We start from the raw sequence: 16,589 nt of genomic DNA, 5'->3' as shown, positions 1-16,589 counted from the left end.
ATGTGCAGGGCATTGCAGTGGCTTAGATATCTATGGTTACTAACTCACTATATAAGCGGTTGTAACCATGGATACCTAAGCTACTGCAAGTGCCCTGCACATGTTGTCAGTGACATAATGAATCAGAAGAACTATTCTGCATTTCTAATTGGAGGTATTTGCTGATACTAATATTATTACGCACAGTACACATTGGAATAAGATCTTGGAGATGGGAATACCCCTTTAACTCATTCCCACAAGTGTTTGCTGGAGAGATTTAAGAGTGTTGCTTTTAAATATTTAAGAACATGACTAAAGTATTGGTACAATATTAGCCATGTGCTTAAAGAGATTGTGTGGGACTTTAATATTGATGGCCTATCCTTAGGATTCGTGTTTATGGGACCTGAGCTTCAGTCCCTGAAAATCCTCTGCACACCATGCATAACGGTGGTGACCGCTGATTGGTGGGGCTTTAAGGTTTCGCACCTCCTCGAATATTGACCTTTCCTAAGAATAAGTAACCAATTCTAAAGTCCTGGACAAACTCATGATGTGTTCCCAATTCATCTTTTTTGCCATAATTTTCCATTAATGCAGTAAAATCACTGCGTTTTTATGACATTTTTGGAAATTACATGAAGAAATAGTTTTCTAACGTATTGTGTGAACACTGCCGTAAAGTGCAGCTGCCGGCAGAAAACTGCATTGCAAGCTATCCAAGGAATTCTGCTCCAGTTGTGTATAAATGTGTAGTGCTGTGAGAAGAAATGTCCCATCCTGCACGTAGTAGGAGTAAATCCTTTTTCCCCTTCTTGGCTCACTGAGCAGAATGGTGGCCATAGAAGACTGTGCACATGAAATTTGTATTAGGCTGCTCGGGGAAATGTATGTTGTTATCTGATGAAATATTAATCATTTGGCACAGGAGGGTAATTGTCATATGCTGAGCACTTTACTCTACTAACAGCCCAGAGATCCAGCATCAGCTTTGTGCCACGTTCACACTTTCAGTATTCAATCCGTATTTGACCTCAGAGGACAAGGATAGAAACCCGTCCCCACTTCTGCCTTTTTCGCCCGCTCCTGGTTTTGGCCTCACTGTGGTATACGGCACGGCATTAGTGGATCAGATGTGTTCTGTGTGTCGGCTGCAGTGATGTCTGTAGTTTGGGGGGGATTGTGGACCCTTCAGGTCTGCTTAGAATAAGTGAAACTAGTCCTGGAATAAATCCTCCATTGTTCCAAATCCTTTAAATGACAAATTGTAGGAAATGAGATGTACAGTGTGTCGTCGTCTCTGCTCCCAGCCCTGTGATGGAGGCCTTATAAGGCAGCCGGCAGCACGACTTCTACAGGCAGATAAAATCATATATATTCGCTGCATTTGAAATCACTGCCGGCTTCTGTCATTTTTTATCTAAATAAAGCAAGTTGTGAGTATATGTAAGCGATGAAAAAGAGCGGCCGAGTGCCTTTGTAAGGAAATGTCTGCAGTCTGCAATGAAAATAGTGACGGGTTATGTGATAGCACTTCATTGTAACTGAAGAATTGCTTGGTGCTTTCTGCTTTTCTTGATCACTACACTTGTAGCTCACTTGGTTTTCTTACCATGCACTAGTAGGCACGCTCAGCTATTTCTGTAGGCCTGCGCTATTGTACTCATTTATTGGCTGTGGGCAGTGGTCGCATCCCCAGGTGGTGGTCCCATGTGTGGGTCACAGAGGTGCGACCGGCTTCTATCTGACTTTTTTTGGTATGCCCTTTTGATTTGCCATGAATGTTTAAGTTAGGAATATCCCTTTAAATTGCCTTTTTAACTGATATGCAAATTGCCGCTTCAGAGAAAAAGCGGACTTAAACTCTGTAGCGCCACCTGTTGGAAGTAGCGATCCTACAAGTCACAATCAACCCTTTAACGAGTCATTCAATATGACTTAGGATAAAAGCCAAATCAGTGTCAGTTCGCAGACACGGTGTTTCGGGCTGTTGGCCCTCGTCAGTGCGAAGCATGAGAACTGATTTGGCTAGGTGAGAGGCTCTGGACTGGGGTCTAAGGGGCATGAGTGTTAAAGGTTGCCATTTTTGGAGGGATGGGGAGTAAGTCAAAGAGTACAGCTGTCCAGGATTTAATTGATGCTCTCATCGAGCCATGCATGGTTTGTTACATGCAACCGCATGATTTGCCTCCAATTTCAGCCTATTTTATTACATCAAGTGAAGAAGCACTTAACCTATGTGAACAATGCCCTAAATGCTGAAGGAACACCGAGGCCCCGAGCCAGTGAGATTGAGCAGAATGTGTCATAAGACATGGTCTACCAGTCAGCTGTGTTCTGAGGAGCCTGGTCGAGGATGAAACCTCTAATCGATATCCATCTGCAGCTTCTTTCTCCTCCTGATCATTTATTTTCTAAATTCTCAATTCCCAGGTAAAATGTGTATTCAGTGAAGATATAACGTTACATTACTGAGATAGGAGATGGCAATTACTACTAAGATTCTATGGAGGAGGGAGGGGCTACAATCACAGCTCCTCCCCCTTCCTGCTACATAGAATCCTATCAGCACCAACTGCCATCTCCTATCTCAGTAACGTAACAATCTCTCTTCACTGAATACACATTTTACCCGGGAAGTCAGAATTTTGAGAATGATCAGTACTGGCAGAGAAAGAATCAGATTTATCTGATGATATATTGCAAAGTTTCTTATTTTCATATGCTATTGGTTTCCGAGATAAAATTAAAATGACTACTCTTTAGGCTTTGTTCAAATCAATCATAATTGTGCCAAATGCACCACACAATGGACACTGATTGTGCCGGATGGACTTTTAATAGGATCTTTCTGGGTCCTCCAAGTGGTCTCCCACTCCACCCCTCACCCCCACCCCCAAATACTACAGTTAGTGGCACAAGATGAATCACGTCACACAGCAAGTTGACAGATGCTCTTTAGAAATCCTTCTTGTTAAATGTGCTGTCCTACAGTGCTAATCTGTACAAAACTTAGCCCATTTTGATAATTGTTAAGGTAAAAATTCTGGACTGGCTCCAAAGATGACATTAACTTATAACTCCCAGAATCAACGCTGAATCTTTAGCAATCTGACTTCGATCGCTGTCTGTCCCCCCCCCCCCCCCCCTTTTTTTTTTTTTTCAATAAAATAACACTTATACTCCCCTCCGTTGTGGCGCCACTCCGGCAGTGTTGGCACTGGCTCTCCCTGGGCTCGCGTGACACTGTCACGTGATCCCTGCGGCCTCTCTGCAGCTGCTTCATTCTACACGCTTTTCTACAAATCACACATGGGAAGGAAGTAGAGAGAGAGCTGCCGCAGCTCCTTCTTCTTTATCTCCAATTTCGTCTAAGAGCACTACCATGAGTAAAGAATGGGATCTAACCTCTTCTCGCAAAGAGCAACTTCTCCCAATGACCCAGGAGCAATTTGATGAAGAACAATGCTTTTTCCAGCAAGAAGGAGCTCCAAGTTACAAGGAAAAAGTGATAACCAAGTGGCTTGGTGGACAAAACATTGAAATTTTGCATCCATTGCCAGGAAGCTCCTCTGAATTCAATCCTATTAGAACCTGTGGTTAATCGTGAAAAAGTGGGAGGAGAAGCACTGATTAGATAAGAATGGGTCATCAGGCAGGATTTGGCCCAGAAGCTGATATCCAGCGGCCAGGGCGAAGGGCAGAATTCTTGGAAAATAAGGAACTGCACTGTAAATATTGAGTCTTTGCGTAAATTTGTTATATTTGTCACCAAAAGATTAAAAACCTATGGAATGCTTATTTTACTTCAGTATCCATAGAAATATCTGACTAAAAGATAGAAAATACTGATGCAGAAAACCTTATGAAAAACAAAATTTCAGTCTCAAAACTTTTGCTCCCGACTGTAGATCCCAAGTGAGCAGTCCATCTTTTTTTGCACCAATACCATTTGTCTGCTATTGATCACCACAGTTGGGAGGTATGCAGCCAGTGCTGTCAGGCCACACGATGGCTAAGGCACCTGGCAGCAAGGGGAATCCTAGTGCTGAACAGCCGTGTCACCTACTTACTGTCTGCCCCTTTCTCCCAAAACTTGATGCTTTGCTCTGAAAATTCGGATGAATTTGTATGGCTCTGGGACTGGGTCATGTGCTGAGCCCACTTTATACTCAAAGGGGGCTGGTTGAATTGCACAGTAGACACCTGCCAGTGATGGCATCTAAGGGGTTAAACGACTGTAATGATGAACCACAAATCCATGGCATCTACGTGACTAGATGGGGAAAGACAAAAAGACAAGTGCTCCTTGAAGCGATCACGAGAACCTGATGGGTGTTTGACAGCACACACAAAGTTGGACTTTAACTTTAGGAGCCCCTTGCATTTCTATGTGCACCCCTGTTTACACAACTTACTTATGTACCATGTATGTGAATTCTTAAAATGTGTCAACCACAACATTAGTCTGTTGTTTGACGGCTGTGACCAGTCATAACACTTGGGCCCCGATTAGTCAAGAAGATGACTCCAGAATTTTGGCATAAGTCACTTAAAAAAGTTGCAGATACTTTACATATCTCTGAGTTGCACTAAAATTTTATGACTTAATGTCTTCACGCCAGTTTCTTCCAGTTTCATAATGGAAGGAATGAGGGCGTAACGCCACAACGGTGCTAATTCATGACAAGCTGTGGTGTTACCTTACACCAAAAATCTCACTCCAGTCCCGACTTAGTAAGATTCATGGGTGCACGCCATTTGTCAGACATGCCCGATTCATTAAGAGGTGAATCAGGAGCAGATGACTCCAGTTCATGCTGCACAAAACAAAAAGACAGCGCCACAATGGATGGTGAAAAAATAGGAGCTTACATTTATTCTGCCTCCTGTAGCGACGCTTGATAAAGGTCTGTTGACCGAAACGTCGCTACAGGAGGCAGAATAAATGTAAGCTCCTATTTTTTTTCACCATCCATTGTGGCGCTGTCTTTTTCCTTTTTGTGGTCTTGGTACTGTCCGGGATGGGCTCCCTGGTTTTGGACGTGCGCCCTTGTGTCCGCTGAGACCTTCAATCTATATATATAAAAGGGTGCGGTTTTGACTTTCTTTTGTTTTGACTCCAGTTCATGCTGATCTTGATGAAAATCTTGAGTTGCTAACTCCATGCAATGATTGCCCAGACTACATGTCAGAATCTGCCACTCGACAAACTGTTTTGGCTTCAAAATTCAGACTGGCTAGTGAAGTTAAAGGGACTCTGGCGGCACAGGATGGCTTCAAACGAACTACAGCCCGCTAGGTGTGTCATGGTGGGGCCAAACATTTATATATGCACCTGCCTGTTTACCCTGTATCTCCACCCCCCTCGGGTTTGAGTGACAGCTATGGCATTGTAGAACCAATGAAGGGGCAAAGATGAAGCACCAGGCTCCTGTACTTGGTTTCAACACTCATTCTGTGCCGACAGTCCCTTTTTAAGGTTTTTCCAACATAAACAATGAATTGGAATCAACAGACATGGACAATGAACATTATTATAATTATTATTATTTTTTTTATTTCCTCACAGGGAAGTCCGTTTGGGGCGGAATGGGTTTGAAGAAATTAAAAGACATCTTTTCTTCAAAAATGACCAATGGGCATGGGAGACTCTCCGAGATAGTAAGTTCTTCATCAGTATTGATTGGGGGTTAAATGCCAGCCTCTGTTTAAAGTATGAGATATAAGGGGTGCTTACTGTTTGGTAGGTTATAGTGCTCTGAAGAAAGTCATTTCACATGAATATTTGAGAATAAATTTAGCCTCTGTTTAAACAATTGGGGTCTGAGGAACCTCTGATCCCGGCCTTTTAACCCATTCCCCTTATACAGCAATGTCTTCCTGTTGGTTACGAAAAGGAAGAAACGACCTACCTGTCACATAAGGCCTGATATTTCCTAAACCACAGTGACGCTCTTACTCTGTTCTTCCTTCTTAGCTGTAGCTCCAGTAGTTCCAGATTTAACCAGTGACATTGATACAAGTAATTTTGATGATTTGGAGGAAGATAAAGGAGATGAAGAGACATTCCCAATACCTAAAGCATTTGTGGGGAACCAGCTTCCTTTTGTGGGATTCACGTATTACAGTAACAGACAGTAAGAAATGATTCCATGTAGATATAAAGCTTTTGAAGACTCGTTATATGAATGTTCCGACTTTTCATTGATTGTTTTTCAGGTATTTGTCTGACCCTTCTTCAAGTGCTGATGACAATAGATCCAGTTCCAAAGTTGATAAAAACCTGGTATGACTATACGCTTGTATGAGTGATCTGTAATGGTATTGTTGTTCTATCAAAAGGCATAAAATTGGAGAATAGGGCTAGGATATGCCATCACCCTTTACAGGGAGCCTGTCAGGCGATTCTTGCTGCTCATACTGTGGTCAGCATAAATCTTCCCCATACTGCACAACTGCATCCAGGTTTTTGTTCCAGGGCTTCAGATACTTTAATAATCTGTCTGGGGACCATGGCTGGAAGCTAGACTAGTCTGCAAGTCTGGCTCAGGCAAGCTCCCAGCCCCCTTAGTCATGCACTAGAGATACATTTTAACTAAATCTACGAAAACTAATAAAAAAATCTATAAAATAACAGATTCTAAAAGATAGGAATATGTATCACTATCTGGTTTTTATTATTAAAAATACTTTGAAACATTCCCTTTTGAGGGGCTTGTGACTTAATGAAGTTAGCACCTCTTAATCCACCTTACATTGGTTTTGGTGTGGCTTGTAAAACGCCAATCTAAGTATCCCCCATTGGGCTTCCCATTAACTCCATTCATACTGTCTTAAATTTGCACAATTAGAAGCTGTAGTCGAGACTCTAAAGTTAGACCGATCCTGGCCAGCGTCTGATTTTTTTTTTTTTTGTTTCTAGTCTGATTTCCATGAGATTTATCATTCCTTAAGTTTTGTGATAAAAATTAGTATAGTACAGTGGTACTTTGTAAATATATGATAAACATGTGCTTCAGGTGGAGAACTTACAGAAGAGCATATATCAACTTGAAGAGCAGCTACATAATGAGATGCAACTGAAAGATGAGATGGAGCAGAAATGCCGGTAAGCTATTCAAGGCTCTGTTCACACCTCGCATATCTGGAGTCTGCTTTACTCCCCGATTACTAAAGTGAAATCCGTAGAAGTCTGCATCTAAAATCTATTTTCCACTATTATTCATGCATTTCTGCCCCAGTCACAACAAGGCTGGGCTAGCAGTTTAACCCCTTTACGACCTATGATGTATAGGTCGCCTCCCCCTCTTTGATTCGGGCTCCGACGCTGAGACTGTGTTTTCAGGCACATGACCGCTGATCTGATCGTGTGGAATCGCAGCTGTTAACATGTTAAATGCGGCTGTCAATCTCTGACAGCCACATTTAACATGTCGCTAACTCCGCCCATCAGCGCCCCTGTCACATGATGGCAGAGCGCCAGTAGGTTGGTATGACAAACCGGGGTCTGCAGGAGACCCCTGTGGTTGTCATTGCTGATTTGAGCTCTGCCCTGTGGTCGGCGTTCATAGCCCTTCTATGTGTAGCACAAGCGATCAGACAATCACAGCTTCAAGTCTACTATGGAAACTATTTCAGCAAGTTAGAGTAAAAGTTACTTTTAATTTTTTTTTTTTTTTTTTAATATAAGTGATCAAATCACCCCTTTTGCCCCATTCAGAATAAAACAATCAAAAATAGACATATTATATCGCTGCGTTCAGAAACGCCCGAGCTATCAGAATTAGAGATGAGCGAACATTGTCGGCTCCCTCCTTATTCGGCAAGCTATAGCGTTTACCGAAGAAGCTGCAGCAGGAACCCGGATACCTGGAGCGCTCCTGATAATCAGCTACATGTGTTGCGGCTGTGTGACAGTCATAACACAGAGGCTCTCCATGCATACTTGTGTTGTGACTGTCACACAGCCATGACACGTGCAGCTGCGGTGCCGAACACCTGATTATCGGAGCGCTCCAGGAAGCCGGGTTCCCAATTCAGCTTCTTCGGTAAGCGCTATAGCTTGCCGAATAAGGAGGGAGCCGACGATGTTTGCTCATCTCTAATCAAAGTCTAAATATAATTAATCCAATCTGTAAACGGCGTAACGAGGGGAAAAAAAACAGTAAAATTACTTTTTTTTTTTTTTTTTTTTTTGTCGCTGCAACATTGCAATAGAATGCAGTAACGGGGTGATCAAAACATCTTATCTACACCAAAATGGTATGAATAAGAACGTTAGCTCGGCGCGCAGAAAATTAGCCCTTAACCAGCCCCAGATCCAAAAAATGGAGACGCTACCGGTCTCGGACTTATTTTTAAATTCAAATTTAAATTTACAGTTTTTCTCTTCACCACTTAAATAAAAAAGATCCTAGACATGTTTGGTATCTGTGACTCATAATGACCTGAAGAATCATAACGGCAGGTCAGTTTTAGCATTTGGTGAACACCGCACTTGATCTGGGTTGTCTAAAGTGTCACCACATAAATTTGTGTCTTGGTTACATTCCATTTTTTACACACGCTTTTTGGATAGATTAAAATAGAACATCTCATGAACACTGGAATCCTACACAAAGGCCATGGCTAAACTGGGGATAATTGGATGGGGTTGTATCAGGTCTCAAGAGGCAATGCCTCAATTACTAAGTCTGTATTCCAGATGTAACATTTGGACCCACAGTGGTTCTACTGAACCAATCTATGTTAAGCATCTAAATCAGGATTTAGTCTGTTATTCGTATTACTGTATATACATTACTGACTTTTGTTACATAGTTTGCTTGATTTCATTAATATTTTTTTTCTCTTGTTAAAGAATGTCCAATATTAAACTAGACAAGATAATGAAGGAGCTGGATGAAGAAGTAAGCTTTCTCTTGACTTTTCTTGAACCTTAGCATGCATAATTATGTTCTGATCATGTTCTTCCATGTTCTCCTGGCCCCAAGTCACATATTAATTCAGTCATGCAACTGATAGGTTGAGCAATATGCCCATACCATCTAAAAATACATGATTACGTAAGGTGCAATCATTCATGGTGTATAATTTTAGGGCAATCAAAGGAAGAATTTGGAATCGGTCGTGTCTCAAATTGAGAAGGAAAAGATGATGCTACAGCACCGAATGAATGAATACCAAAGAAAGGCAGAGCAAGAGAGTGAAAAGCGGAGGAATGTAGAAAACGAAGGCAAGTTAAGAGTTCATTGTTAATCAGCCTAATGTTGGTGGGCATGTGGTCCTTCTCAGGAATGTGGCCTCTGCATTGGGTAATTAGGGGTTAATGTTGGAGGAAGGGGTAATCATATTTGTACTTGATTACAGCTAATAATAAGTCATTTTAATCTCCAGTACATGAATGAAGATTGATTGCATGCCAGAGTATCTTGTACTTGTAAAAAGCATTTACTCAGGTTTTCTGAGAGATGACAGAATGTAAAAGTCTTCATTTTCACCTTGCGTGAGGGATGCTCGTACTCTCATTATCCTGTGAATAATTGGTCGTTGCACTAATTAAGAACATCTTTTTATACATTACGCTTAAGATATTGGCTATGGGAACTGATAATCAGTATGTGGTCATACACATTACAATTTTGGCATTGAGCCACTTCTACATTGGATGCCTTGTCAGCTTCTTGTCTGTTAGGCTACTTTCACACTTGTGTCGTTTGGCATCCGTCGCAATGTGTCGTTTTGGGAAAAAAACGCCTCCTGCAAATGTATGTTTTTCCCCATAGACTTGTATTGCCGACGGATCGTGACGTATGGCCATACGTTGCGTCCGTCGTGCACTGGATGCGTCGTGTTTTGGTGGACCGTCGTCACGAAAAAACGTTCAAGGGAACATTTTTTCGTACGTCGTGTCCGCCATTTCCTACCGTGCATGTGCGGCTGGAACTCCGCCCCCCTCCTCCCCGGGACTTTACAATGGGCAGCGGATGCATTGAAAAACTGCATCCGCTGCCCACGTTGTGCCGAATTTTCACAATGTCCGTCGGTATGTCGCGCCGACGCTTAGCGACGGCCCTGTTCCGACGTAAGTGTGAAAGAAGCCTTAGCGGTGCCCACTGCTCTATCAATTCCTTTCTGATCTTTTTTTTTTTTTTTTTTTTTTTTAAAGAGCTCCTGGCATTTGTCTAAAAAACTGAGTTAAAGCTCTTGTAATAATCCCTGAGCTCCCCTGTTTCTGACACTATTTTTTTCCTTTTTTGTGCTGCCATCGCCGAGACATTCAAATTTGTTTTTTTCTGGAGCACAGTATGTGAAATCTCTGCTTGTAGTGTAACTGAGCGTTTCTTTTCAGTCTTCCCTGGGGTCATGCACTTTCACCCCTCCGTCCCTCATGCTGCTAATCACAGATAGTAAATAATATAGCAGTCTATTAGTCTCAGTCATATAATTAGTGAAATGAGTAATGGATGTGTAAGGAGTAAAGGTACCTTCACACGAAACGACTTTACAATGAGAACGACAATGATCCGTGACGTTGCAGTGTCCTGGATAGCGATATCGTTGTGTTTGACATGCAGCAGCGATCTGGATCCTGCTGTGATATCGCTGGTCGTTGAATAAAGTTCAGAACTTTATTTGGTCGTCACAACCGGCGTGTATCGTCAGGTTTGACACCAAAAGCAACGATACCAGCGATGTTTTACGCTGGTAACCAGGGTAAATATCGGGTTACTAAGCGCAGGGCCACGCTTAGTAACCCGATGTTTACCCTGGTTACCAGCGTAAAAGTAAAAAAAACAAACAGTACATACTCACCTGCGCGTCCCCTGCCGTCCGCTTCCTGCTCTGACTGAGCGCCGGCCCTAAAGTGAAAGTAAAAGCACAGCGGTGACGTCACCGCTCTGCTGTTAGGGCCGGCGCTCACACAGTACAGGAAGCGGACGCCGGGGGACGCGCAGGTGAGCATGTACTGTTTGTTATTTTTACTTTTACGCTGGTAACCAGGGTAAACATCGGGTTACTAAGCGCGGCCCTGCGCTTAGCAACCCGATGTTTACCCTGGTTACCCGGGGACCTCGGCGTCGCTGGAGAGCGGTCTGTGTGACAGCTCTCCAGCGACCAAACAGCGACGCTGCAGCGTCGCTTCGTGTGAAGGTACCTTTAGTTAAACTCTGCAAAAGTACTTAGGTTGTTTTAAGCAGAGATTAGGTTATGCTTACAAGAGAGACGTGACTGCTATGCCGGAGCATTTTCCAAATGGATCCAAGATAATTCTCATATAGAGGTTTTCTGAGAATGTGATAGAAACGGCCACTGTCACATATTTCAAACTGCAATCCATTGTAGTCATGTGTCAACACTGGTTGCAACCTGAAGAAATAGCCAAAACACATGTCTAGAAAATTATCAGGTTGAGGAGCGTCATCATGAGCGAACATAACTGATCTGCTCACTCCAGGAGAAAACCTTCACGTCAGCTGATAGAACAAAACATTCATTTTTTCCAACTATAGTCCTGCTCAGTATTCATTTTTAAATCTGTTCTGTTGAGTTCAGTCTGAGAAGTTTTTTGTTTTTTTTTCTTTCCTCTCCTGCCACAGCCCTTCTCGGCGGCAGAGTGAACAGATCAGTGCTGCTGCTTCTCAGACAGTTGAGGCTCACGTCTCATGCATTGTTGTTTTATGATTGCAGCTTGAAATATGTGACTGCACCCATTTTTTTCACATTCTTCAGAGAACCCCATTCACCAGCAGTGGTTCAAAGTGACATGAAAGCAAAAATCAGAATAGGACGCATGTTTAATTATTTTTTTTTTCCCTAATCTCTGCACAGTATCCACATTAAAAGACCAATTGGAAGATTTGCGGAAAATCAGCCAGAATTCTCAGATGACAAATGAGAAAATTGCACAGTTACAAAAGCAAGTAAGTGATCCCTATTTTCGTGGTCTGGATTCTCTGCATTCATATTATTATTTTTTTTCTCGACAATAGAGAATCTTGCACTCAAAAATACTTTGGTGTGGATAGTTATTTATTCAATGTGCATCCATAGAGACAAAAGTTGAATGTTTTCGGTTCACATTCAGACCTTCATCAGAACAATTATGCTGGTATACTGGGAAATACGTATATCCAGTCAAAACTGGTTCCAACAGAGTTTTCAAAAAAGCCTGGATGCGAAGAGGAATCCTGAGTGTGTCCGCGCACATGGAGGGCGACAGAAGTCGCATGGACACACTCAGGATTCCTCTTCGCATCAAGGCTTCACAGAGCAAAGCAGCATATATTATTTCTAATATATATGATTGATTGATGTTTAACCTATATTTGATTGGGGACCATTTTTCTAAAAGAGGATAACTTCTTGAGGTGTCCCATAATTCTCACTATATAAAATCTTTCAATAGACATCTTGAGGTTTTTTTAGCATCATATTCACAGGGAATTAGTTGCGATGGACTTGCCAACATTTTCTAGGTGCCAGTTAATTAGATATTTATTTTCCAATTCACCTCTTTTGTATTTCTCTTATAAAACTATGGCAATGGCTTATTGAATTTGTGAGAAATCTTTTATTCTTAGTTGGAAGAAGCCAATGATCTCTTAAGAATGGAGTCTGACACCGCTGCGAGGCTGAGGAAAAGTCAAAATGAGATGAGCAAGACTATATCACAATTGGAAGCACTTAATCGGGAATTACAGGAGAGGTGTCGGCTTTTGGAAAGTGCCAAATTACAGGTGGAAAAGGATTTTTTTCAGCTACAGGCGGCCTTAGACTCAGAGAGGAGGGACAGGAATCAAGGATCAGAACTCATTGGTGATCTACAAGGTAAAGAGCAATGCGGCTACTTGCCTGACGTTTACTTGGAGTCTTAGTGTCAGTTGCAGTGTTAAATTATTTGTAACAGCATCCACTCTTCTGGGAAGGTTTCTACAAGATTTTGGAGGGTGTGAGAGAATTGCCCATTCACCCAGAAGTGTGTTTGTGAGGTCAGACACTGATATTGGACGGAAGAGCCTAGCTCACAGTCTCTGTTCGGTCAATGCTCTGTGCTGCCTGTCAAGTTCTTCCACTCAAAACTCTCCCAAATATGGCTGTTTTCGACCACTACATCTGACACTTAGCATCGTGCTTGGTGATGTAAAGCTTGTATTCAGCTGCTCAGAAATGGAAGCCCATGCCATCAAGCTTCTGCCATACAGTTTTTGTGCTGATGCTAAATAATGCCAGAAGAGGTTTGGATTCTGCAGTGAGCAGAGCAATGGTGACTTTTATGTACGGTGCGCCTCCGCACTTGGGGACCTCACTGTTTACTTTGTAGCTGTGCTGCCGTGGTTATTAAATAGTGATGAGGGAGCGTGCTTGAATAAGGCGTTCTCGGGTGATAAGTGTCTTCAGCGTGCTCGCGGCTGTTTGACAGATTCAACACATTCAGGGATTGCTTAACAAACAGGCAAGCCCTGCGTGTGTTGCAGCTGTTGATAAACCGCGGGGCTCAAACATATTTTCCGAGCACGGAGGAGACACTCAGCACATGAGCATGCTTGGCTAACACCTTATCCCAGCATGTTTACTCATCGCTATTAGTAAACTCTTCAGATTTTCAATAACCTCCCTCACAGTGGTTGGTGGAATATTTGAGAGAAAAGAAACGTCATGAACGGACACTGAGCTGTTGCTTGAGTTCAGCGAGGTTCTTAGAATGACCCATTCTGTCACTAATGCTAGTAAATGCAGACTGCACGGCGAGGGGCTGGATTTTATGCCCCTATGGAACTAAAACTAAATAAAAAAAACTAAATACTCTTATTTTAAGGGGAAGGCCCAATACTTTAGTTTATATACATTGTGTATATAAAATGGTGTCTTGTGACGGCTTGGGATATGATTCTGTAGTTAAATACTGTAAGTATTATTGGTCTTTGCTTTTATTTCACAAATATGATGAAAATGGATAAAAAGTCAAAAAGAATTAGTGGCAATGGTTAAAAACTGCATTGGTAAAATATGCACAAGCACAATAAATTGCAGTGTGCAGGCTAGCTCGTGGTACTGGTATGAAGCGGAGCATTGTTCTGTACTCGTGCTCCTCGTTTTCTGGATGAGCATGATGCTGGAATGCCCCCTGTGCCCAGACAGTTATGATGTCTAAAGGGGCTTTCATCTCATTGGTAACAAGAGTCCTATCTCTTCTGCAAGTTGGAGGTCTTATATTGCTGTTACAAGTTTGTTGTAAATACTGTTCTGCAGCTGAGGCGTGTGACATCATCTTATTGACATCTTTTTTTTTTTTTATGAATTTTCTCCTTACAGCGAGAATAACATCAATGCAAGAAGAGCTGAAGCATCTCAAACACAATCTTGAAAGGGCAGAAATGGATAGGAAAGAGGGATTGGATCTCCTGAACAAGTCAGAGAAAGTTAGTGCTATGAAAAGTTCCTACTTACATGACATTCAGCTCAAATAATTAATAATGGAAATGAAATGTAAAATTACGTACTGCATATGTTTATACTTGTTGGAAATGTGGGTGAAACTTGAAAGCTAGTGTCCTGATGGACAGGATGTACAATTGCTGAAAGTAATCACACGTACGGATCCCATAGTGCATAGACATTCATACAGGCCAGGATTTGTTACCTAACGTTTTGCCTGCACACTCTGGGGGTTTTACACCAGTACGTTTTTCCCATGTACTTATCTAAAGTACCTATAGACTACCATTACCAAGGCTTGGGTCATTCAGACATACTTGTGTACACCATATACTGTACTGAAAATAATTTCATTATAACTGAAGAGAAGTTAACCCAAGACTTTGAAGTATATGTATTGTCTTGTATTTGTGCACATACATGTGAACCCGAGTCATTGAATTATGTATGTATGTGTGCTCATGTGAACCCAAGTCATTGAGATTTGTATGCGTGTATTATGTGTGCGAATTTGAACCCAAGTCATTGAGAGATGTATGTACCGGATTTATGTACTGTATGTATGCGAATGCGAACCTGTCATTGAGATACCGTATATACTCGAGTATAAGCCGACCCCCCTAATTTTGCAACAAAAAAAATGGGAAAACGTAATGACTCGAGTATAAGCCTAGGATGGGAAATGCAGCAGCTACCGGTAAATGTCAAAAATTAAAAATAAATACGAAGAAAAGTTAAATTGAGATATCAGTAGGTTAAGTGTTTTTGAATATCCATATTGAATCAGGAGCCCCATATAATGCTCCATATAGTTCATGATGGGCCCCATAAGATGCTCCATACAAAATACGCCCCATATAATACTCCATAAAGTTTATGATGGGCCCCATAAGATGCTCCATATTAAAATATGCCCCATATAATGCTGCACAAAGGTTAATAATGGCCCCATAAGATGCTCCATAGAGACATTTGCCCCGTATAATGCGGCACAAATGTTGATTATGGCCCCATAAGATTCTCCATAGAGATATATGCCCTATATAATGCTGCACAAATACTGATTATGGCCCCATAAGATGCTCCATAAAGATATTTGCTCCATATAATGCTGCATAAAAGTTGATTATTGCCCCATAAGATTTTCCATAGGAAATTTGCCCCCTATAATGCTGCATAAAAGTAGATTATGGCCCCATAAAATGAAGTTTATGCTGATATTATTAACTGTACAGTATATCTGCTGCTGCTGCAATTAAAAAAAAAAAAAAAAAAAAAAAAAAAAGACATACTCGCCTCTCGTTGCTGCCCGATGCTCCTCAGCGTCCCGTCTCTCCACAGTGACTCTTCAGGCAGATGGCGCGCACTAACCACGTCATCGTGCCCTCTGACCTGAACTTCACAGACAAAGGATGCGGAAGACGGAGCCCGGTGGTGGAATGAGGGCAGGTGAATATCGCGCAATGCCCCCGTTATACTCACTTGCTCCTGGGACCTCGCCAGGAGCAGGTGAGCATGATTAGACAGCTGCCGCTCCCCCTCCCCTGCCGACCCCTGGGAATGACTCGATTATAAGCCGAGGGGCAATTTCAGCCTAAAAAAATGGGCTGAAATTCTCAGCTTATACTCGAGTATATACGGTATGTATGTATGGATGTGTGCGCATGTGAACCCAAATCATTGAGATTTGTATGCATGTATGTGTGCGCATATGAACCCAAGTCATTGAGATATGTATGTATGTGTGCGCATGTGAACCCAAGTCATTGACATTTGTATGCATGTATGTATGTGTGCGCATGTGAACCCAAGTCATTGATATTTGTATGTATGTGTGCGCATGTGAACCCAAGTCATTGAGATATGTATGTATGTGTGCGCATGTGAACCCAAGTCATTGACATTTGTATGCATGTATGTATGTGTGCGCATGTGAACCCAAGTCATTGAGATATGTATGTATGTGTGCGCATGTGAACCCAAGTCATTGAGATATGTATGTATGTGTGCGCATGTGAACCCAAGTCATTGAGATATGTATGTATGTGTGCGCATGTGAACCCAAGTCATTGAGATATGTATGGATGTGTGCGCATGTGAACCCAAGTCATTGAGATATGTATGGATGTGTGCGCATGTGAACCCAAATCATTGAGATTTGTATG

The 16,589-nt window shown here is 42.0% G+C and overlaps 1 protein-coding gene across 1 annotated transcript in view; it reads left to right on the top strand.

Annotated features, from left to right (window-relative positions):
- ROCK1 (Rho associated coiled-coil containing protein kinase 1) overlaps window positions 1-16,589 on the top strand; it is a 173,250-nt gene that overhangs the window by 89,528 nt on the left and 67,133 nt on the right. Inside the window, exons 9-17 of the mRNA XM_077270330.1 lie at window positions 5,555-5,646; window positions 5,963-6,122; window positions 6,205-6,271; window positions 7,005-7,093; window positions 8,846-8,894; window positions 9,085-9,220; window positions 11,818-11,909; window positions 12,570-12,816; window positions 14,302-14,408. Coding sequence (XP_077126445.1) covers window positions 5,555-5,646; window positions 5,963-6,122; window positions 6,205-6,271; window positions 7,005-7,093; window positions 8,846-8,894; window positions 9,085-9,220; window positions 11,818-11,909; window positions 12,570-12,816; window positions 14,302-14,408 — 1,039 coding nt within the window. The remainder of the gene's footprint in view (window positions 1-5,554; window positions 5,647-5,962; window positions 6,123-6,204; window positions 6,272-7,004; window positions 7,094-8,845; window positions 8,895-9,084; window positions 9,221-11,817; window positions 11,910-12,569; window positions 12,817-14,301; window positions 14,409-16,589) is intronic.

Source organism: Ranitomeya variabilis, chromosome 6 (assembly GCF_051348905.1).
Source record: "Ranitomeya variabilis isolate aRanVar5 chromosome 6, aRanVar5.hap1, whole genome shotgun sequence".
In the NCBI taxonomy this organism is placed as follows: Eukaryota; Metazoa; Chordata; class Amphibia; order Anura; family Dendrobatidae; genus Ranitomeya; species Ranitomeya variabilis.
This window is presented reverse-complemented; position numbering and strand designations above follow the sequence as displayed.